Source organism: Cetorhinus maximus, chromosome 5 (genome assembly GCF_964194155.1).
Source record: "Cetorhinus maximus chromosome 5, sCetMax3.hap1.1, whole genome shotgun sequence".
In the NCBI taxonomy this organism is placed as follows: Eukaryota; Metazoa; Chordata; class Chondrichthyes; order Lamniformes; family Cetorhinidae; genus Cetorhinus; species Cetorhinus maximus.
In genome coordinates, this window is record NC_135883.1 from 131,285,514 (window position 1) to 131,310,794 (window position 25,281).

General features: G+C 44.9%; 1 protein-coding gene across 1 annotated transcript in view; it reads left to right on the forward strand.

The window, feature by feature from the left end:
- Nucleotides 1-17,884: 17,884 nt before the first annotated feature.
- grik2 (glutamate receptor, ionotropic, kainate 2) overlaps nucleotides 17,885-25,281 on the forward strand; it is a 538,314-nt gene continuing 530,917 nt past the window's right edge. The window contains exon 1 of the mRNA XM_078542488.1: nucleotides 17,885-18,273. Coding sequence (XP_078398614.1) covers nucleotides 17,982-18,273 — 292 coding nt within the window. The 5' untranslated portion in view covers nucleotides 17,885-17,981. The remainder of the gene's footprint in view (nucleotides 18,274-25,281) is intronic.

Below are 25,281 nucleotides of genomic sequence, written 5' to 3' on the forward strand. Positions count from 1 at the left end.
GGGCATTGACACCACTGCCACCACCTCCCATGCTGGATTGGTGGCCTTGCTTGCTGGCCTTCATCCAGAACAGGGGTAGAGGACTTCATGGTGGCCTCCACTGTATCCAGTAGGCACCCGAGGGAGGCGTTGCTAAATTTGGGTCCAGCATGTTTCCTCCTTTTGGCAACCATGACTTTCCAGCAGCTTCCGATCCCTTGCAGAGTGTTAACTCTGTGCAGGGGCGCTCTTTAAGTATGGTGCCTGGATTATTAAAGGCCTGAGGTGACAATGGGGCAGGAAAATCAGAGGCCACTCTGTCAGCAATCCGATGTGTTTCCCATGAATGCATTATTAATGAGGGGAACACACCGGGAATGGGTGCGATATGGCACAAAAATCCACCATTGTGGCCAGTGGGCAAAATGACTTTTTTCACTCCCACTATTGCACTTAGTGCAAATCTGGGGCAATTCAACTCTATATCTCTACGAAACTAAATCAGTTTAAAGGGTTAATTTGGGATTCAGTAATTAGGCTGCATGCAACTAAATTAAATCAAATCTAAATTTTCAAAACTCTCCTTTTTAAACCTACACCTCATAAGATTAATGCTGTGATTACGCCTCACCACCTTCCATGTGGTTAATGATGAAGTTAATGTTTTACCCTGCTTACATTGCAAGTCTATCTAACTGTCATTTAATTTGACTAACTTCTTTCAGTGAGCTGCAAACCATACAAGGTCCAAACTGCAACTAAAGAGCTCTCCCAGCAAACGCCCAGATAAATTCAAAGCAGGGACCCTTCCTAAGCTCTACCCATGTCCATGACAATGTAGCCTGCTCCCGATCTTTAAGCTAATTATCCCCCATTTACGATTTATTTTTTGACCTGACAAAGTAAATGGGTTTTACAATCTTTCATGGTTTACTTAATGCTTTTAAACTAATTTAGTTCTAACTCCCAAAATAAAAACATCTCTCTGGAATGCACTTCTTGCAAGGTTTGCAGACATCATGTCTCTAGTTCTTTAGCTAAGTAAGTCAACCTGTTCTTTTATAGCTCTACCTCTTCTTTTTTGACTTTATTAAACAAACATGGGTCACCTTTTGAACTGTCATCTCTCAAGGTTTGCTAGCAATCTTTAAAGCCCAGCATTTTAATTACCTTACCTTTCTGTTAACCTCTTAAGGTAACATGACTCCAGCTTTTGAAGTGTAATAGGCTCAAATCTTGCTTTAATTGTATTTACCCCATTTCCTATAGTTAAACTTTAATTCATAAAACTAAAAATTATATTCTAAAGTACATGAACTATGAACTAGATCCACAACAATATGTACTTCCAGAAGGCATATGATAAAGTCTTTCAAAGGCTGTTAGTTAAAGTTGAATTTCATGGAATTGAAGGTAAATTATTGACCTGGTTTGGAAACTGGCTAAGCCGCAGGAGACAGAGAATAGGGAGAATGGGTAGATACTCTAACATGCAAGAGGTGACTAGTGGTATCCCACAAGGATCTACGCTGGGACCTCAATTAATCTTTGCTTTATTAATGACATAGAGAGCTACATATTCAAATTTACTGATGACAAAGTTATGCAGCATTGTATGTAGTGTAGATGAAAGTGTAAAATTGCAAAGAGGGATTAATAGAATAAGTGAATGGGCAAAACTATAGCAAATGGATTTCAGTGTGGGCAAATGTGAAGTCATCACTTTAGACCTAAAAATGATAGAACAGGGTACTTTCTAAATGGTGGAAAGCTACAAACAATGGAAATTCAGAGGATTGGGCTTCTGGTTACATGGATCAATAAAATATTATGTACAGATAAAGAAAATAATCAAAAAATCTGATGGCCTTTATATCTAGAGGACTAGAATATAAAGAAGAAGAAATCAGGCTTCAGCTCTACAAAGTCCTGGTTAGGCCAAATCTGCAATATTGTGAGTAGTTCTGGACATCACACCTTAGGAAGGATAAATTGGCCTTGGAGGGAGTGCAAATAGGCATGTCAGAACGATACCTGGCCTCCAAGGGTTAAATGACAAGGAGTGATTACACAAACTGGGGTTGTATTCCTTGGAATTTAGAGGTTTAAAGAGTGATTGGATTGAAATTTTCCAGATAGTAAGGGGAACTGATAGGATAGGTAGCGAGAAACTATTTCTGCAGGTTGGAGAGTCTAGGGCTGGGATTTTCCGGTGCTGCCATTGTGGGACGTGCCACGGGGAATGTGGCAGACCAGCCAAAAGTCAAATGAATTTCGGCAGGACCGGGCGGTCCTGAGTGGGTAGGGCCAGAAATTCCTGTCCTAGGGCTAGGAGCATGGCCTAAAAATTAGAGCCAGACCTTTCAGGAGTGAAATTAGGAAATACATTTACACGGAAAGAGTGATAGAAGTTTCTAAATGGTGAAAAGCTGGAAACAGTGGGGGTGCAAAGACACATGGGGGCCCAGGTACATAGGTCATTAAAATGTAATGATCAATTGTTAATCTTAATTATGAGATTGATAGATTTTTGTTAGTCAAAAGTATTAAGAGACATGGGGACAAGGCAAATATATGAAGACAAATCACAGATCAGTCATAATCTAATTGAATTTCTTTATATTCAATCATGGGACGTGGGCTTCGCTGGTTGGGCCAGCACTTATTTTCCACCCCTAATGGCCCTTGAGAAGGTGGTGGTGAGCTGCCTTCTTGAACCGCTGCAGTCCATGTGCTGTACCCACAGTGCTGTTAGGAAGGGAGTTCCAGGATTTTGACCCAGCAACAGCGAATGGCAGAATAGGCTTGAGGGGCTGGATGACCTACTTCTGTTCCTATTGATATTAATATGCCTGACTATGCCTGCAGGGCTTGTAGGCCAGGTATCACTGAGCCTTCACTGAGTTCAAGCCATGTTATCTAGTGAACCTCCATCATGTGTAAGTGGTGGACTCCAGTGTTGTAGATTTATTCCCTGGGATTTTTTTTTTCTCGAAACACATGTGCCTTTGAAGCTTTATAGGCTTACCTTTCCTCCTGCTTCTGTTGCACTAAAAGATATCCACCAGCCTTTGCTGCATCCATTGCATCAAGCTAGAAACTGCTGTGCTATGCATTTCAATCAGAATTAAATTAGGCTTCAGATGGGGTTCTTAGTGTGGGTAGGTTTTATTTTATTCATTTTTGGGATGTGAGCATTGCTGGCAAGACCAACATTTAATGCTAATCTCTAATTTCCCTTGAGAAGGTAGTGCTCAGCTGCCTTCTTGAACCACTTGTGTCCACATTACTGTTAGGGAGGGAGTTCCAGGATCTTGACCCAGTGACAGTGAAGGAATAGTGATATAGTTTCAAGTCAGGGTGGTTTGTGAGTTGGAGGGGAACTTGCGGATAGTGGTGTTCCCACTGTACTTGTTCTTCTACGTGTAGAGGTCACAGGTTTGGAAGGTTCTGCCAAAGGAGTCTTGGTCAGTTACTGCAATGCATCTTGTAGATGGTACATACTGCTGTCACTGTGTGCTGGTGCGGGAGGGAGTAAGTGTTTAAGGTGGTAGATGGAGCACCAATCAAGTGGGCTGCATTGTCCTGGATGGCACTGAGCTTCTTGAGTGTTGGAACTACATACACCTAAGCAAGTGGAAATCCTAACTTGTGCCTTGTAGATGGTGGGCAGGCTTTGGGAAGTCAGGAGCTGAGTTACTTACCATAAAAGTCCCAGCCTCTGACCACCTAGCTACAGTCCAGTTAAGTATCTGGTCAATGGTAACCTCAGAATGTTGATGGTGGGAAATTCAGCGATGGTAATGCTATTGAATGTACAGGGGAGATAATTAGATTCTCCCTTGTTTGAAATTGCCATTGCCTGGCACTTGTGTGTTTCAAATGTTACTTGTCACTTATCAGACTGAGCCTGAATGTTGTCCAGATCTTTGCTGAATGCAGGTATGGACTGCTTCAGTATCTGAGAAGTTACGAATTGTACTGAACATTATGCAATCAGTGAATATTTCCACGTCTGACCTTATGTCAGAGGGGAAGTCATTAATGAAGCAGCTTTCTTGGGCCAAATACACTACTCTGAGGAACTCCTGCAGTGATGTTCTGGGTTTGAGATGAGTGGCTTCCAACAATTACAACTTTTGTGCTAGTTATGACTTTTAAAAAATTCTTTCATGGGATGCAGTGTTACTGGCAAGGCCATTATTTGTTGCCCATTCCTAACTGCCCTTGAAAAGGTGATGATGAGCTGCCTTCGCAAACTGTTGCAGTCCATGTGGTGTAAGTACACTCACAGTGCTGTTAGGGAGGGAGTTCCAGGGTTTTGGTCGAGTGACAGTGAAGGAATGGTGTGTGGCCAGCTGCTGTTTTTCGAATATAATAAAAGGATCATGACATTGTGGAATCTTTTTATGGATACAGGGAAAAGCTAAGTTTACAATTATTATTTAACATTATTATTACTATTTAACATTATTTATAAGGCTAACATAAGCTAACTTCTGCAAATGAGTTAACAGAGAATCTTTATGCTGTGTTCATGGTTTTGTACTAATATTAAGATGGTGACTGGTTAAAGGCCAGGCAACAAATGGTTAAAGGCCAGGCAACAATTGTTTTCTTTCCCAGTTTGTGACCTTTTTGATTACAAATATCGTGTAAAGTTGTTTGCTTAAAACTCAAAGTAAGGTCAGAAAGTAATGTCTTAATGTAATGCAACTGATGATTGCCGTTTGTTTAGAATATCATTGAATGAGTAGAAATTCAGCAGTTTGTAATCACCCTTATGCAATGGTTGCTTGGTGGTACCGGGGACAGATGGGGGAGGTGCTGAAGCAAGCAGATCCAGGAGGGGATTGGCCCAACTTGCTGTCAGGACCTTCCTGCTCTTGGGAGGGTAGCTGGGTGTGAAAATGAGCTAATCATGGACCATCACTATCATATAAAGGAGCCAATCAGAAAGTGTGTACATGGCAGGGCAGGAAGCAGAGGCCTATTTGAGCACGGTGTTCGTTAGGCTCAAGGCCATCGCTGCAGCCGGACAAGGAAGGGGGATAATCTGGTCAGCTATCTGAACAGAGAATGAATAAGGACGGATCTACCACCTGATCCTGTCTGTTTTTTGGGGAAAACAAGCAACTATAGCACAGGGAGTGTAGTCACTGGTATAAGTATTACTGAACTGTCTGTAACAGAAATCAAATAATAAAGTGCAGTTGTTTTGAGTGAAGTCTCGAGTTTTGGGTCATTGATATCCAGAGTAAACCTCCGAACCCAGGTGGTAGGAATCGTCTACAAGTGATTTAGTTCTAAGTCAGGAAGTTGTGTGGAATGGAGGGGAACTTGCAGGTGGTGGTGTTCTCATGTGTCTACTGCCCTTGTCCTTCTAGATGGTAAAGGTCATGGGTTTGGAAGGTGCTTTTAAAGGAGCACTGTTGAGCTGCTGCAATGCATCTTGTATATAGTACACACTGTTGCCACTGTGTGTCGATGGTGGAGGGAGTGAATGTTGGTGGATGGGGTGCTGATCAAGTGGGCTACTTTGTTTTGGATGGTGCCAAGCTTTTTGAGTATTGTTGGAACCACATTCATACAGGCAAAGTGGAAAGTATTCTATCACAATCCTGACTTGTTCCTTGTAGATGGTAGACAGGATTTGGGGAGTCAGGAGGTGCATTACTCCCCTCAGAATTCACAGCTTCAGACCTGCTCTTGTAACTACAGTATTTATATCTCTAGCCCACTTCAGTTTCTGGTCAATGGTAATGCCCAGGATGTTGACAGAGAAAGATTCAGTGATGGTAATGCCATTGAATGTCAAGGGGCGATGATAATGTTATCTCTTTTTGGAGATGGTCATTGCCTGGTACTTATGTGGCAGGAATGTTACTTGCCACTTATCAGCCCAAGCCTGAATGTTGTCCATGCCTTGCTGCATATCAGAACGAAATTCTTCAATATCTGAGGAGTCGCGAATGACACTGATCATTGTGCAATCATCAGAGAACATCCCACTTCTGACATTTTGAGGAAGGTCATTGATGAAGCAGCTGAAGAAGGTTGAGCCTAGGATACTACCTTGAGGAACTCCTGCAGTGATGTCCTGGAACTGAGGTGATTTACCACCAACAGCCACAACTATCTTCCTTAGTGTGAGGTATGACCCCAGCCAGTGGAGAGTTTTCCTCCTGATTCCCACTGACTTCAAGAAGTGGCTGGAGGGATAGTAGATGCTTTGGTTTTAATTTTCCAAAATCGTCTTCATTCTCGAAAGGTCCCATCAGACTGGGCAATAGCAAATATAACTCCTCCATTCAAAAAGGGAAGGGGACAGAAAACAGGTAACTACAGGCCAGTTAGTCTAGTGTCTGTCATAGTGAAAAGGCTAGAATCTGTTATTGAGGAGATCATAGCAGGGCATTAGAAAATCTTAATGTAATTAGGCAGAGTCAACATAGTTTTGTGAAAAGGAAACCATGTTTGACTAATTTAAAAGAGTTCTATGAGAAAGTAACAGGTAATGTGCATAAAGGGGAACCTGTAGATGTGGTGTGCTTTCCAAAAGGTATTTGATAAGGTGCCATATCAAAGGTTACTGCACAAAATTAGAGCTCATGGTTTAGGGGAAACATATTATCATGGATAAGAGGATTCGTTGGCTAACAGGAAGCAGAGAGTGGGGATGAATGGATCATTTTCAGGTTGGCAAGCTGTAACCAGTGGAGTGACACACAGATCAGTGCTGGGGACTCAACTATCTACGGTCTACATCAATGACTTGGATGAGGGACTGAATGTATGCTTGCTAATTTGCTGATGACACAAAGATAGATGGGAAAGTAAATTATGAGGGGGAAATAAACAGCCTACAAAGGAACTTAGATAGCTTAAGTGAGTGGGCAAAAAATGGTAGGTGGAGTATAATGTGGAAAAATGTGAATTCATCCACTTTAGCAGGAAGAATAGACGAACAGGATATTATTTAAACAAAGAAAGATTGCAAAACTCTGCAGTACAGAGGGGCCTGGGTGTCCTGGGACATGAATCACAGAAGTTAGTATGCAGGTACACAAGTGATAAGGAAGGCACACAGTATGTTGGCAGTTATTGCAAGGAAGATGGAATATAAAATGTAGGGAAGTTTTGCTACAATTGAAGAGGGTGTTGTTGAGGGTACACCTGGAGTTCTGTGTACAGTTTTGGTCTCCTTACTTGAGAAAGGATATAATAGCATTAGAAGTTCAGAGAAGGTTTCTGGGGTGAAAGGGTTACCTTATGAGGAAAAGTTGTAACAATTGGGGTTTAGAAGAATGAGAGATGATCTTATTGAAACTTATAAGATGCTGAGGGGAATTTACAGGGTGGATGCTGAGAGGATGTTTCCCTTTGCAGGAGAGACAGGAACAAGGGGGTACAGATAAAAAATAAGGGGCCTCCTATTTAAGATGGAGATGAGGGGAATTTTTTCTCAGGGGGTTGTTGTTCTGTGGTCTTCTCTATCCCAGAGAGCAGTGGAGGCAGATTCATTGAATATTTTTAAGGCTGTGTTAGCTAGATTCTTGATTGACATGGGAGTCAAATGTTTTGGGGGCTGATTGGAAAGTAGAGTTGAGGCCACAATGGGTTTGCCAACCCTCCCGGAATAGCTGGGAGTCCCCCAAAATCATCCTCTATCTCCCAGAGGCCAAACAAAGCATTCTGGGAGCATGTCACCTCCCGGCAATGGCAGCCAGGACCATCCACCAGCCAATCATAGACCGGCTCGAGTACTATCTGACATTCCCTATATCAGGGACCATCCGCCAGTCAGTCATAGCCATTACTCGAATACCGCCTTATCTTCGGTATGTCTGGGACTGGCCTCTAGCCAATCACAGCCTTCATTCAGGTACCACTTGGCCTTCCCTCTGTGAGGAACCTACTCCCCCACCCACAGAAAAGCCAGACTCAGCGTCAGAGGAAGGCTCGTGATGGAAATATCCAAATAACCCACAGACCACATGATCAGTGCTCCAATCAGCTGAGGTTGCAGAGCTGGGGGAAAGAGTGCTGACTATGAGCCAAGGTTAGGCTGGGCTGGGACCATGTTGGTATAGCGATTAATTAGTATTATTAGTTATTAATGTTATTAATTTGTGTCAGAGTGAATTGGTGGTGACTGCGTGGACTGTGGTGTGCTGCGGGTTTATATCCCCCGAGAGCAACTGGCAGGGGAAGGAATTATTCAGACTCAAGAGAGGAATTTAGTGGAGACAGGTTCATCCCCCTTCACTCAATGCCACAGGTCTTTTCTGTAGTTTCACTCACTCATGCCACACCGCTGGCTTTCTGTGATGTCACTTCCTCCAGCTTTCTGTGTCCTAACTTCTGCCAACATCTCCCGAAATATGTCTAGCCAGAGATGGCAAACCTAGACCACAATCAGATCAGCCATGATCTTATCAAGTGGCTGAGCAGGATTGAGGGGCTGAATAGCTTACTCCTGCTCCTAATTTGTACGTTTTAATGTTCGTATGTTCAAATTATGCCACAAAACATGATGGAGGGTGTCCTCAGTGGGAAGACAGGACTTTGTCTCCACAAAGACTGTAAGGTGATCACTCCTACCAATACTGTCATCGACAGATATCTATGCGACAGGTGGATTGTCTAGGTTTTTCCCTTTTGTTGATTCCCTCATCACCTGCCAAAGGCCCAATCTGGCAGATATGTGCTTTGGGGCTTGGCCAGCTCAGGCAGTAGTGATGCTACCAAGCCACTCTTGGTGATGGACATTAAATCTCCCACCCAGAGTACATTTTTCAGTGCTTATTCCAAGTGGGGTTTATCATGGAGGAGTACTGATTGATCAGCTGATTGAGGAAAGGTGCTGGGTGGTAATCAGCATGAGGTTTACTTATCTGTGTTTGGCCTACTGCCATGAGACTTCAAGGGGTCCTTAATCATTGTTGAGGTTGCCCAGGGCAACTCCTCCTAGACTGTATGCCACTGTGCCATCCCCTCTGATGGGTCTGTCCTGCCAATGGGACAGGACATACCCAGGAATGGTGATAGGGGTATCTGGAAAATTTGCCTGTAAAGTATGTTTCATTGAGTGTGACTATGTATGGGGTTCACTTTTATATTATCTGGAAAATATATATAATAATATATTAATAATATATATAATAATATATTATTTTATATTATCTGGAAAATTTGCCTGTAAAGTATGTTTCATTGAGTGTGACTATGTATGGGGTTCACTTTTATATTATGACATCTCTCCCTTCCTCTACACAAAACAATATGCATAAATTTCACTTGATTGGTCCCCAACCAGACTTAAAAGAGCTTAATAATAAATTAATTTTACCATTCATTTTAGAATGGGAGTTTGACTCTGAGTATCAGTACTAATGGGAGAAAAATTCAGCACTAATTTCATCTGGTCTTGCAATGTGTTTGTGTATGTCTAATTTTTTGTTACAATTAACACACATTTTCTTTCATGTTTTCAATTAACCTCATTCCAGAGAAGACTGTTATCTCTTAAACTGTTACAGTTGAAATTGTTAGCTTGATATTGCTGCTTTCTCTCTTCTGGGCCGCAGGGCACATTTAATTGGATTTAGTCTTTTAGACTTTTAGTAAGTAATATATGACTAGCTTGCCAAGAAATATTCTGCTTATATCATGATTATGCTGGGATTGGAGCTTCTGATTTACTGTTTCAAAAAATAAATGTCCAATTTGTTATATTTGTATGTGCCCCATTTAATCAAATACAAAGCACATTAACCTGCATGAAAACTCTATTATACAGTGCAAAATATCTTTTGCAAAAAGTTGCAACTGTGTGAAAGATGTCTGATAGATTGGCTAATTAATATGCGGAGTGCTTGAACTAAGAATTATAAAAAGTGGGATTGGATTGGATTTGTTTGATGTGTGAATCCTGCCCTTGGAACTAATACATATATTCCCCTGGAGATAAGTTTAATGGTTTCACACTTGGTATGATTCTTAGTGTCTCATTGTTATCTAATACACTTTAAGAAAATTTTTACTCTATTAGCTCAGTGCATTAATCCAACAAGTAGCTCAGGTTGATTCTCCATTTTGTGCCGAGTTTGAGGATCTTTAGCCAGATTTGCAGTTTCAGTGCTTCAGTTAGCCTGAGCATCCCTGGGTTAGGGTGGGCAATTTGGCAAACTACCTGTCTGAAATTTGATATGAGGGCATAGAGAGAGTACAGCATCAGGATTTCATGTGATGTGATCAGCACATGCCCGACAACCCCTAACTCTGACTGCTGACACTGATTCCTGGTGCTTGGATATGGAGAGAGAGAGACCACTTTGCCAAGGCACCAGAGAATGCTAATGGAACTGTATTCTAGCAATCACACATTACCTTCAGGGGAGGAGGGAAGAAATAAAATTGTGTTTAAAATGCGACAGAAAGTGGCTTGTGGGAAAAGGCCAGTGAGTGATCATGGGGGAATATAGCCAATGATTTACAATGGCAGTGGTGATAGAGCTGGAAAGAAAGAAAGACCAGAGAGTCTTTAGCAATGATAGAGCCATGGTTAATGATGGAAAATGGGAGGAGCTCATCGATGCTTCTTCGCTGTCATTCATTACTAATTAAATGTTATATAGTGTTTAACAATTATGTTTAAAAAATAGTAACACTATCCCATCAGCATTCGAAATTATTTTTGTGATATGATTGGCTGAATACCGAACACATATATAGCACAGGTAATGTTCCACTATTCTGAGCATTCAGTGATACAGCCAACAGAATATCGCTTGAATAAATGCTGGATATATTCAGCAGGTCTGGCAGCATCTGTGGAGAGCAAAACAGAGTTAACGTTTCAGGTCGATGACTTTTCATTAGTTTACTTCCAGACCTAGTAAGTAATTTCCCATTACATTTTGAATGAAGTTACATTGCTTGTACAGATATCATGGTTGCGGTTGGTCTGACTATTTCTTCTTAATAGAGTGTTTCCAGCGAAATGTGTCTATATATTAAAAGAGAAAAGGGCAATCAACTGGTTTATGAATCCCCGCGGGACCTGTAGTTGTTCATTTGCTGTCGCGTTGCTCGGGGGCCTCTTTGGAGTCAGGTAATTGATACTGTATATTGAATATTATTACAACCTGAAACTAGCAAATTAAATGTGACTGTCAGTCATAGACACAGGCAACTCGGTGCTACTTTCACACATATTTAGAAATTAAATAGCCCAATAATGTCACCAAACAAAACAGAAAGATCAATGAAACTGGCATGTCGAATCCGAGGTTGCTACATAATTTACATGGTTTCGTAATCCTCTAGGTAATATCTGACTAAAATTGCCTTCAACGACAATTTATATTCGCTTTTCGATTGATCTGTCTTGAGGTTCTAATTCCAGAATATGCAATAATGTGGAGATAAGTGTCAGAAGTATTGGACGCCAGAACCGTCAATAAATGTATTGATCTGACGAATGGACAGGTCATTCTGTGCAGTTGTATCAACACTGATACAACTGAACCAAAGGGAGACTTGTTCGCCGGTTCCCAATAGCCCCTCAAGTGTCTCCCCCTCTGATGCAGACCAATACATTTTTTTTTTGCTCCATACAAGTGCTTATTATAGACGGCGTTGTGTCTATTTTAAGTTCCTGAGCGCAATCGAGCAGCTTTGAATCGGTTGATTTTTATTTGCATGTGCTCAGGCTGCTGCAGCGAGTCCCCCCCGTTAGGGGGCGCGACTCTCCCGCAGTAGCAGCAGCAGCAGCACTCGGCACAGTGGAGCAGCGGCGCTGAACGCCACTGACAGAAGCGCCTCTAGGCTATGATCAGTTAAAGGTAAGCAGCAAATTTGTTCATTAGGGTTCCAAGTAGAACTTACTCTCTTATACAAGTAAATGTCATTGCACAGAAACGTAGAGCGAGCGACGGAGCAGAATGCCCTCTCTGAGGAATTGCTCCTCAAAACAGCGTTGAGGTGTGTGTGTGTGTGTGTGATCTGTTAACCATTTGAATCTAGCCAAGCGCAGCATAGAAACACGTGTGGAGATTAAGTTGCAAACTCTATCAGGAGAATCAAACACGGTGATTTGGAATGCGATTCGTGAAGTAAACGAGCAGGTATGAAATCCCGGCTGTCGTGTCTTCACAGTGACACACATTTCGGCTCAGGGCACGGCTCGTCAGTCATAAAGTGTCGAACCGAACGTCTTTGTTGGGGCTCCATTTTTTATTCATATGATTAATATGTGAGACATTGCTTGTGGGGGAAAAATGCAAATATGGAGCAGGTAGCAGTTCCAAAACTCCCCTCGTGCCATTGGACTTCCTGCTGTTTAACGCTGACAGGTCTCGCCTCTCGCTGCGAACAAGCTTGTCTCTGAAATAGATTGTGTGCAAACGTAAGATTAATGCTTGCCGCTTTTCAGTACAAGTACAGCCGCAATTGTTTCTATTGGTTAGCAATTGATACGATTCCCAGCACTCCAGTTTGTTACTGAATCCTGTACATTTATATCCCCTCCAATCCTTGGCATCTCTCAATCTTCAGTACTATGAACCAAACTTCAGGCAGTGTTTAACGGAAGAGGCAGGGTTTGACTGTTGTTCTTGGCTTAGCCTTTGCGTCCTAAACCCACTCCGCAACGCGAGCTAACTCGTCTCCGATTTGCAGGCCCCAGGGTCATTCACCCTCCAGTTAACCCTCTCCCCGCCCTGACACCTACACTGAAGATTAGGGAGCGATGGCGTAGTGATATTGTCACTGGGCTATAATGTCCTGGGGACCCGGTTTCAAATGGAATTTGAATTCAATTTTAAAAAAAAACTCTGGAATTAAAAAGTCTAATGATTAGCCTGGCTCAATAATGCCCTTTAGGGAAGGAAATAAATCTGCTGCCCCTGGTCTGGCCTTCATGTGACTCCAGACCCACAGCAATGTGATTGACTCTTAAAGGCCCTGTGAATGGGCCTAGCCAGCGACACCCACATCCAATGAAAAAAAAAACTGATTGGTGATCTTATCACGTGACCTCTTGCCTCCTTCACACCCCCTCCCCCGTCAATCAGTTTTATCGCATCTTGTCCAAGAACTCAAACAGCAGGAGCTGAAGTAGGCCACTGGGGCCCTATTCCACCCGGCCCCATTTTCAATAAGGTCGTGGCTGATCTCCCTCTACTCCCCCTTCCTGCACTATCCCCATGTCACTTCATTCCCTCAGCATCCAAAAAATAATAATAATCTATCGACCTCTGGCTTGAATATGCTCAATGAGTCTCCAAAGCACGGAATTGTTTTATTCACTCCCCTGGGCTGATGGCAGTAACGTCCTGGGGATTAATATTCCAGCACAGTCCCTGGGGGAGTCAATACACTCTCTCACACCATCGCCATGCAGTGCCGGCATCTGCAGACTAGTTAGTGAAGCACTGGACATCATCTGAATGTGCGACCAGAGCGCTTTAAATGATGTAGCCGTTATTACACATCGCTGTGAGATTGTATGTTAAAAAAAAAAGGGGCAGAACAGGGGAATTTGGAGATTTTAGTTTGCACATTGCCCCTGGATACAGTAATCCCTCGTCAGAGAACAACCTGACCTTTGGAGGAACCGAACTCTGTGCGCTTAAACAAAACACTCCAGGCTCAGCGGGCCGAATGTCCTCTTTCTGTGCTCCACCTGCGTGTATCACCTGTGAAGGGGACGTGGCGGGGTTTGGCCTGAGCTCTTCAATCCAGTGCAGTAACTTTGTTGGGAATATGTGGGCGCGATGCTTGTGATTCTGCACCCCTCGCCCCTCCTACACACACACACACACACACATAACCTGTGACAGACTCGGATTAACCCTGCAGCCTTCCCGAGTTCGCGTACGCCAGGCACGTGTGGGCTGAGGCACCGACGCCTCCGGTTAATTTTGCTGGAATTAAAATCGAGACAATTCACCGCGGTAGCGAGGGCCGGAGTTTTCAGGGGCTGGCAAAGAGAAAGAGGAAGCAATTGTGCGCTCAAAGCTGAGGCACCAAGAAAAGTGCAGTGCCCAGTATTTTAAGCCGCTTTTGCCTTCCCCTTAGCTGGACGCATGAACAGCACAAGGTATTTTCTCCATGTCTTCTGTCAAATGAAACCTTAATTTATGCTCTGATTAATCTTGCTGGCGGTATATTTAGTGGCCCAATTTTAAGGGGATCTATGTGAGAGAGGTAGAAGGATTGATTGCAAGTTTTAAAATGATTGGCGGTAGTTGAGGCGTCTTCCTATTAGCCCATAAATAGATGCAACAGATAAGGTGGCGTTTTGTTTATTGGACTGTAGGCCAGGCTAATAAAATGATTTTCCGGAAAGCAGTCTTTCCCTGTTTAACAATGCACATGAAGCGCTCACTGTGTGCACTTCACATAAGGATGCTCTGTCTCCTCCGCTGGCGGCCAGCTCATTGAATGCACTGTTCAACAGAACATGTCCCTTTAGTCGTTCTGGCAAGTCACCCATGGCTCCTTGGCTCGGGTGACGGGCTGAATTTATAAGAACCCCTTTCTTCGCGACTTCGGCCAAGTGGCTGCACGCGCGGACGCTTTAGTGAAAGGCGCCATATACTTTTCGACCCTTAAGTGGAGTGAAGTCCATCAGCTCTTTGTGTTTTAGAGGAGTGCGATACCTCCTTCCTTCAGCCCCTGGGGCGGGGGGGTGGAAATCACACAGTCACTTCTCTGCACTTGTCAGGAGGCTGCATCGCCTGGGTCAGCATTCCTTACACTACCGTGAGTGCGAATCATTTTGCTTTTTTTTAAAAAAAGACTGGAGGCATTGCATCCGGTTTTATATTCAATCCTTTTGGAATTAGCAGAACTTCATCCCCAGGAAATCCAACCCCCTCCCCCCTCCCCTCCCCGCCAACCCCCTCCCAAGACCCCCCATCCCACCTCCCCCGCTCTCAGCTGTGAGTGTTGAATTTTGATGGGGAGGATTTAGTTGGGTCAGAGCCACCTCTGGATATAATGGTGCAGCGTTGATGACTGCGGGTCGGAGGGGGATCGAGAAGCGGGCGTACTGCTAACAGTTTGTGAATGGAGCCAAGCCAAGGTTTTTGAGCGAGCGGCGGCGGCGGCGGCAGGTGAAGGGGTAACTTTAGAAAGGCGCTCGCTTCTGCCCCACATCGGGGACGCCGGCGGAGGCTTGGAGCTGAAATCCCAGCGCCGATCTCTCCCGACACGACTTTAACATGACGTTTTAGTGTAGCTCTGAGCCACTGGGAGGAAGCATTTGACTGGCGTTTATTTTTTTAATACTTTCTCTCCCTCGGTCACGTCATTATAAATTAGCATCGGCACCGACTTAATTCATCATCTCGGACCGAGATCGATCAAGCCACAGACTCCCACCAATGAATTAATAAGTTGGCCGAACCACCCCCCCTCTCTTTTTATTTCCCGGTTCTATGGAAATTTTGCGACCCGACTGTCAAACCGTAACTGCAAGCTCTGGTCCCAGGCTAAAAACCTCAGCCCAAGCGGGAGATTTGAAAGAAAAACACGCCCAGCCACCAGTTAAAACGCTGATCGAAGCTGAGGGCCTGGTTGTAACATTGGCGGATTGGCGAGTTAAGTTACTGTCGGAAACACAAGTGTTCCCTCGCTGAGCTACAGGTTCACTCCATGTCACTCGTTCCTTTTTTCAGCCCAAGCGGCAACAGAAGGAAAAAAATCCTACAAACCATCGTTGAGCTGATTTGCATTTATCCACCAGCACCCAGTATTGACATGGAAACCTTTTGCAACGTTTTTTTTTCCCTATCGCTACCGTGTTTGGCAGATTTCTGATCAGCGTTTTAACTGGTGGCTGGGCGTGTTTTTCTTTCAAATCTCCCGATTAAAGTCGTGTTGTTGGACGTATTCTGTGAGGGGTTAGTTTTTAGCCTGGGACCAGAGCTTGCAGTTGACGGTTTGACCAGTTGGGGTCGCTCCTACGCTTGCTTTAACTGCAGAGCTGTCATTGTCCTTGTTACTCTCGCTCGCTCGTGCTGCGGACCCTGGAACAGCAACACCGTGTCCCCGTGTTGCCTTCCAGTCCGCTCTGATAAATCCGTATCTACCTCAGCCGCTAATGCTACCAGGCGTTTCAATTGTAGCAGCATAAAGTATTAAAATTGCAAGTTCAAAATGACAGAGCTGAGATTGGCGCGAGGAAGATTCCCTTTGGTCTGATGTCCCGCGATTATGTAACAGTGCAGGACGGTTAATGTTATGACCTTTGCAACTAATTCAACAACCCCGTATTCAGACTGGTAACTTGAGTTCCAATTTAGCAAACCGTGTAGCCATTCAGCGGCCGGATAAGGATTCAAAACACTGCATAGATCACAGTGCTTTGAACGAGATAAGTAGATAGGACTCGCAATTGTCGGCAGCAGGTGAAGGGAAGGGCATTGATGTGCGGTAATGTTGTCAAAATTAAGGAAGGCTTCATTAAAAGATAGATTTTTGTCACCTTTCTAGAGAGGTGATGGCATACTGTGGGCGGCCCCAGCTGTGAGCTAAATGCCTGGGATCTCTCTGGACTGACATCAATCTCAAATTCAAAATGTGGGACTGCACGGCTGATTCGATCATCCTGGGGAATGTTGAGTGTTTCTTCAGCTCTCGTTGACTGGCCTTTCTGTCAGAATGCAACAGTTTCTGCAAGTTTCGTAACGCTTCTCTTCCACCCCCCCCTTCCCCCCCACCCCCATAGCTTCTATTAATACAGCAAGCATTGTAATCGCCCCGTTTTAATGGAGAGGGAGATGAAGATGATCACAGATGGGGCATGATTGTTTTTTCGGTGCCAGCCCCCGCTGCTTACCCTTCAATCGGCATTTTTCACGGGGTTTGACCAACAGCAAAAGCCACCGAATGGGCCTCCCCGCCGCTCTGAGGTTACAATGAGCCGCGGAGACTTTCTGTAAGTGAATGCGGGGCAATGCAGAACGATTGCTGTTTAAAACACCACTGTCAACCGAACTGATTCCGTGACTGACCCCCCCCCCCTCCTCCCCTTGCCAGAACAGGTAATAAAAATACTTCATCGCCCCCTTTCCCCACCCATCCACCCACAGCCCAGGCTGATATGGGCAGCAGCTCTTGTCGCCATTTCGTTTCCTCAGTGACTCTTGACCCTCACACTGGCCTCACACTGACACTCGGGACATTTTCCTAAGGTGTGTGGAGTGGGCTGTGTGAGTCTCTCTCTCTCTCTCTCTCTCCCCCCCCAACTCTGTGCACGCTGCTGCCTCGCCGCGGGGACACACCTGTCTGCTCGCCGATCAGAATATGGGATTTTAATAAAGGCGGCGGAGCTATCAGGGGGACCCCGAAGGGGGAAACGCCGGGCGACTGACATGCTGGATGCCAAGCGGTGAGGATCTGTGGTCAGTGGGAGCCAAGCGCATTGCTTTCCTTTTCTTCTCCGCCGATGCTGCCAGACTTGCTGAGTTTTTCCAGGTAATTCTGTTTTTATTTTGTTTTGCTTTCCTCCCTTGTCTGGTCGCTCTTCAGTGCTGTAGCTCCACGTCAGAAGACTGTGTGTGTAGCAGTGCAGTGGGATGCTTGCTTTTTTTTTCTAGGTGTCTTTTTTTTGGCAATTGGCTGATCTGACGTCTGAATGTGCTCCTTATTGATTCTCACCACTGGATTTTTTTTTTTTGCCGATCTTTCCTCCCACTTCCCCCTACCCAACCCCCCCCCTCCCCCCTCTCTCTCTCTCCCCTCCCCCCCCCCCCCCCACCCCCTCCCCTCTCTCTCTCTCTCCCCTCCTCCCCTCCCCCCCCACTTCCAACACTCCATCCTCTTCTCCCTCCCTGTAGCGCCGCTGAGCTGGACTTGTGGATGATTTCTTCAAGAATCTCAGAGTCTGAAGCCATGGATGTCCCACCATCCCTTGCAGCGGAAGAGTGCTCCTTTGCGCAGTGAATGAGTGAAGAACATGCGGGGATTGCTAATGGTTTGGGAAACATATGCTCTCTCCGATCCCTCTGCCTCCCTGTGACCATGTCGTGATCCTCTATCCCTGGGGCCGCCGATCGCTGCTGCTCGCTCCTCAATCCAACCCAGCCGTGCGTGGAACCTGCTACCAGAGACGAGAGGTGGGGGAGAGAAAATCCGCCCCTGGAATTGATCTAAACACAAAAACCATGAAGATTATCTCTCCGCTTCTGAACAACCTGGTCTTTGAGTGTTCGACGAGACTTTTCCTGTGCCTGTTGTGGATGGGATATTCTCAAGGAATGCCGCACGTTTTAAGATTTGGTAAGATTTTTTCATTTATTATTATTATTATTTTTTCTTTTGGAACCTCATTCGCAAACGCGCGCTCTCAAAACTTGGATGCGCGATCGGGTCCGACCAGCACGCAGTCCAGCCTGTTTGAGCCCCGCTGTTGCCCCTGTTGCATTGGCAGGGGATTGAAATGGTCCAGTCTGTTTACAGCAGATTCCTCTTTTAAAGAAGCCGCTCGCCTCAGCTTTTGCTCCCGTCTCTGAGTGAGCTGGACCAGCGGGACTGACGGCAGCAATGTTGTAATCTCCAGTACCGTGTTCTAACATGGCAAATGTTCTTTTTGAAGAAAAAAAAAGACATTTTTCGAAGCCTATAAACTTCTCGCAGCATTACCTGATTTTGCATAAAGTTTATGTTCCAGTCATATTGGTCAACGCAGATTTTTAAATATATATATATATATATAGCCGGGTTTGGGAACGGAATACCGGCGCCTTTTACTTAACGTTTACACCTTGTCTAAGATGCAGAGAGAGTTAACGGGTAGTCTTGGGATGGAGGGAACAGCCGAATGTCTCACCACCCCCGCAGGCGTTCTGGTTCATTATGTTCGGCTATGAGGCCAAAGCGTCCCAAAGGATCGTTCTCAAAAGGAGAAGATTAGCACAGAATTGTACATGGACAGTCTGTGACCGAGGGGCTAGGCTAAAACTGACGGCATCCTCTCCAGGAACATGCCCACCACAACTTGTAAATAGTTATTGTTAAGGAGAGTCATAGATACAAATAGTGTGTGCACTTCGAGACTGAACAGCTTGCTAATCAACTCTTTTCGCGTGGATACTTCCAGTTTGTCATTAGCCACAAGAGCGGGGATAGGCGAAGTTCTGTATGAAGTGTCGGCGACAATTAAATATTTGAGATGTACGTGCGAATTCAACTGGTATCAATTAGCGCTTTCTGTTTTTCTGTTTGCAAATAATTTCGAAATCAGACTCCTCACCAAGGCAGATTTGAGCAATTAACTCGAGAGAGAGAGAGAGAGAGAGAAAAAGAATATCTGCCACCAAATTTCAACATGCACACATGTCAGTATGACATGGCTGCATTAGACTGAAGTCTAAGGGCGCTGGTGTTTTGCAAGGCGGGGGAGGGGGTGGGGGGGAGATTGGCGTGGCTCCGGGAGCAGCAAGTCTTAGGGTTAAGTGAGCAAATGTTTATTGAGTGGCACAGTGATAGCAATCGCCCAAACCGACGGGGTTCCTATTGATTGGATGCGCTGGATTCGCAGTGGTTCATATCTACTTTCTTGTAGCCACAGGTTGGTGATCAGTTAGTATGAAGAGTATTGAGAGCGGCGCCGCTCTCTTAGCAGTGACACGAACGCCACTTTTAACACTCAGGGTCACTTTCGTATACACATACTTCATTTCGGTAAAAGGCACACGGAATCCACAGCCACAGCTTCCTGGAAGGTGGGAAGTATTCACCGGCGCCCGAAGTGCCGCCGTTCAGGAGATACGATAACGTTCGCACCTCACTCTGAAAACTTAAGCAACCCCCTGTAATCATCACAAAACAAAACCGTCCACTCTGCTCGCAACAGTCATCCCTTCCAAATCCTTACAGTTTCTAGCCCCCAGCAGCTCGATTTGTGCCTTCAAAGCTCTAGTCTGCAGCTTCAACACGGAAAGCCTTAATGGAAATCGCTGCATCAAGGCTGAAATATGACGTTTATGAAATCCGCTTGGGTTGAAGGGATTGTGTATCAAACACTGTCACCGCAGTTCTATTACTGTGCCTCACTAACCCTGCAGGGCGCTTGTAATACCATTTTTGTGCGTGATGTCCGTCATCCAAACAGACAACAGCGGGATCAAAGGATAAACACTACAAGCTGTGACACTTCCCACATATCCTGGTCTTTCCGGGTCGAGGTATCCCACAGCAATACCACGGGTCTCCATCACTAAAGGCGATTGGCGTTTTACTCAGCGCTTTCAGGATTGAAAGTTGCAAGCATCTAATCCCGTGCGGGTCATACGCCAATCTATCTCTAGCACATCCACACGATGGTTGTCAACATTTATGATTAGGTTCGAGGGAACAGAACTATAGGCAGGGGTTTCCATTGGAATAGCCCTAGCTTCATTTTTTTTTCAGAGCTGCCTTTGCCTCTGGCGTTTTGAGAGCCAACAGCCCGCGACCCTCGGCAGAGCTGACGTGAGCTTGTCTCACTTCTGTGCGAACAGGTAGTGGGGCAAGTGAGAGGCAGTGAGCACTGTTTAAAAGTCAAACTGCACCTTCAGTTTAGCTTAGCGCTCTGGCAACACACGAGGACTTGAATTCCTCCAACTATGGCTTTTGAGATGTACCACCATCCCTTATTCTCCTTGATCAACCTCAAAATTGCCATGATTAACATTTCGTATTTATTTTCCTTTTATTAATATGGTGGTGGTGTTGGGGGCGGGGGTGGGGGGCTGTTGTAACCCTTTTCTGTGCTCTGGCATCGAGGAACAGGAAGCCGGTATTACTCCTGATGACACGCTACATTTTAAAACTGCCCTATTCCTGCCATATAAAATGTTTCTGCTACCTGAGAATCGATTAAACCAGTTGAGTATAAACATGCCATCTGTGACTGTAACCTTCACACTATCAGTCGCTATGACAATCCGCATTGTAGCTCCTTAATTGTTCCGCGACAACCTGAATCCGGACAGCGTGTCCACGATGCACTTGGAGAGTGCTGGTGAAATCCTGAACCGGCCGCCTCAAGTAAAAAGAGAACATGCGAAGTGCCAGTGCAAATGCACACAGTATTTATCTCTGCTTTCAGTTCGCCCTGCGTCAGGTTTAACATGAACAGCGCTCAGCACAGACATTGCAAAGCCCTGTCCTGTGACGGTGTGGCGTTTCATTGCTGAATCGTCGGTAATACTAAACGCCTGTGTCCTTTTTTTTAACCATTAGCTTCATTGACGCACTGTTGTTCTGATCTTTGTGTCCATCGTGTGACGATATTTTTGGGGAAACAAAATAAAAAGCCCCCTGCAGAGCCGCTGTAGAGGAGGCTGGCCTGTGGGACTGTGTTCTGATTAAGACAGGGAGTTTTATGGAAACGTGTGATGTGACATATCAAAATAAAAACAGAATTACCTGGAAAAACTCAGCAAGTCTGGCAGCATCGGTGGAGAAGAAATCAGTCAACGTTTCGAGCCCTCATGGCCCTTCAGCAGAACTGGTAGTGCTGCTGGGGGAGAAATAAGGTGTTTGATTTTCAGCACCCAGGACAGCGGCACCTTGTTCGCAAATCAAACCTCGCCAGGGCTGCAGTCACCGACGCGGTTTGAGGCGCAGCCAATGATATTCGCTTTTTGATTCCTAACCAGGAATCTGTGACTTCAGTGTGACTTCAGTCACCGTGAAGTACAACAAGTAGAGAGTCATACACAATCTGCGCCAGGACATTGCTACAGTCAGAATCAATAACTACAGCCAGTAGCAAGATCAGCACCGTAACCCCAGGCTGCAACAACCATGAGCGGAAACATTGTCAGGCTTTAAGTCCTATTTACAAGCAGATCTGTGGCCAGAACCTGCGTTATAACTGCATCTAGACCCAATTAGGAACAGAACTACGCTGCGAATCGGGGTGTATGGTGATGCAGCGCTAATGTCCCTAGCCCAGTAAATTTAGTAGCCTCGGCTCATCCTCTGGAGACATGGGTTCGAGTCCCATCGTAGCAGCTGGTGGGAATTAAACTCACTCAATGAACCTAGTCTCTTTTAACAGTTACCACGAAGCTTTTTTTTGTTAAAAACCGATCTGGTTCACTAATGTCCTTTAGGGAAGCAAACCTGCCATCCTTACCTGGTCTGCTCTATATGTGACTCTAGACCCACAGACTTTTAACTGCCCTCTGAAATGGCCGAGCAAGCCACTCAGTTCAAGGGCAATTAGGGATGGGCAACAAATGCTGGCCTTGCCTGTGACGCCCACACCCCATGAAAGAATAAAACAAAACCTCCTTCTGTGATTTTTGATTCATTGAATGATCTAGCACAAGAGTCTATTCGGCCTATCGTGCCTGCGCTGGCTCTTAGATACATCTAGCCCCAGTCCCATACCGCTATATTTTTTTCGGTTGAATTATTTATCCAGTTCTCTTGAACATTTATTATTGAATCAACTCCCACCTCCCTTTCAGGCAGCGAATTCCAGATCGAAGCAACTCGCTGCATTAAAAGAAAACTCGTCCTGTCGCCCAGGCTACCCCTGCTCCTATTTCGTATGTTCGTATGATATAAGGACATAGAATCGTGGTTCAACAATTTATACAGTCAACAACCAGACTCAGAACCAGAGTTACAACCTCTCTTCCCGAGTTTCCCAGAGACAATTCCCATTTACTATTAAAGAATTATGCACGAGTTCGGGAGAGGCTCGAAGCTTTTTTTTCGTGGTAGGTGGTGCAGAGTAGTAGGGACTAAGACTTTGGAATTGGCCTTTGGAGGGAAAACAGACGGGGAAAGGAAAGCATGAGAAAAATCTGTGCTGAAGCCAATGAAAGGCTGGGCTTTGACCAGCGCCCACTGCAGGAAAGTGTTAAGACACGGGGGGCAGCAGACGGTGACGGTGACTGGACGAGCACAGGCTCCCCACACACCGCGAAACTACAGCCCGACTCGAAACAACCAGACGTGAAGGAACCAGAGGGGAGGCAGAGAGTAACTAACAGCGGGAGAGTTCAACCTAGCACAGCAACGGGAGGCTTCAAGGGAAATCTTGACTGACTGCCCTGTCGCTGGGTAACCAAAAACCTTCATTTGCTGGGAAAGTTTAGAAATGTGATGGTAATATTAAAGAAGGGGGAATGGGGGTGAACGTTGGGGCTGTATTCCGTTTTTTAAAGCTTATTTTTAGCGGCTGTTACTCTTGGCTCAGGCTCACATCCCACAAGTTAAACGTTTATCAGATGGTTTCCTCAGACAGAATGAGAGCTCGACTGAGAGGGGAACTGCGTCCATTCCTGCCAGTTACCGCAATTGGACCTCCCAGCGGGCTGCAGACCTCCTCCGACCCTGGAAGTGATGTGGCATCACCATGTTACTGAGCACGCCAAGTGGGATAGATCATACCCAGGCCCTCATCAACGTTTACCTTCGCTGTTAAGTGTCATAGAAAACTCTTGAAAGATGTGTTAATTTAGAAGCGCCTGGGCATTAAAGGTGAAAGTATCACTATTGACTATTTGAGATTAAATACAGCAAACTGAGATTCCAATATGATAATACCTCAGCCTGATTTTTCTTTGCTGATCTTCCTATCTCTCTCCCTCTTTCCCATGTGTAATTAAACTGGTTGATTGAAGTCACAATAACCCTGGGGCAATAAAAATAGCAATAAAAATGTGTATTTAATGGGATTTGGGGTGGGGGTGGACACTGAATTACATGCAGTTGTTATGGTGCAAGCATTTTAATGGCTCAATATAGTGGCTGACTGCATAAAATATCCTGTACCAGATTAATTGAAAAGGCAATGGGGATTATATATTAGTATTATACAACTGAAGAGGAGAATACAAATCGTAATAGCAACATATAGCATAACTGATAGCCCAGGATGAATGGCAGATTTGTATGGAACCTGCAGTTTTATTTTGCTCTCTAAACATATATAAATTAAGGGTGCCACTAACCTTAAAAGGTACAAGTGATCAAATACACATCAGTGACTCACCTTCTAATCATCTGGTAGTTTGCAGAATCTATGCAAACATACTCCTTTTATCTTCTTTCGTGAAAATGATCAGTTTCTGGCAGTTAGCTAACCATCCAATGTGTTGCTAATAGGATTAACAGCCACATGAGCTCCTGTCCATGATGACTGGACATCTGGAGGTAGAAATTCTGCTCAGGCCGTGGCACAAAATGGGTGATCTTGCAATGGCCGCCTGTTATATGTAGTGCCTCATGTTCAGTTTCATTAACAGCAATGAAACTGAATATCAAGTGTTGCATATAGTGGATAACCAATCTAATATTATCTGTTTTGCACCGCTACCCAAGTGGAATTTCTACCCCCCTGATGTCAGTGCAACATAACTCCAGTTGACAGCTCACATGTTGTGGCATAAGAATTTATCACTTAAAAAAAATTCTACGACTAGGATTATTTGGGCAGTATATGGATAGGTAATTGTTCTGGATTTTGAAATTTAAAATAAATGGCAGCTTAAAATCAACAAAATCCACACTGAATTCATGCCCTGATCAATAGTTCTTTGCGCAATATGTACAAGCACTCATAGTCACACAGACGTTTGCGGCATGGAAGGAGGCTGTTCGGCCCATCATGTCTGCGCTTTTCAACAAAGATCTGACTACGCTAATCCCATTTTCCAGCGCTTGGCCCATAGCCCTGGAGGCAATGGGAATACATATGAATATCTAAATACTTCTTAAATGTTACGAGAGTTTTTGACTCAACAATCCTTTCAGGCAGTGAGTTCCAGGCTCTCACCACCCTCTGGGTGAAAGCATTTCTCCTCAACTCCCTTCTTAGCCTTCTACCTCTTACCTTAAATCTATACCCCCTGGTTATTGACCCCTCTACTAATGTAAAAAGTGCCTTTCTATCCACCTTATCTATGCCCCTCATAATCTTATACACCTCTGTCAGGTCCCCTCTCAACCTTCACTGCTCCAAGGAAAACAACCCCAACCTATTCAATCTTTCCTCATAGCTCAGACCCTCCAGCCCTGGCAGAATCCTGGTAAAGCTCCTCAGCACCCTCTCCAGTGCAATCACATCCTTCCTATAATGTGGTGAACAGAATTGCATGCAGTGTTCCCGTTGCGGCCTAACCAGCATTTTATACTGTTCCAGAATAACCTCCCTGCTCTTGTATTCTATGCCTCGGCTAATAAAGGCAAGTATCCCATATGCCTTCTTAACCACCTTATCTATCTGCCCTGCTACCTTCAGATATGCACACCAAGGTCCCTCTGAGCTTTAGTACTTTCCAG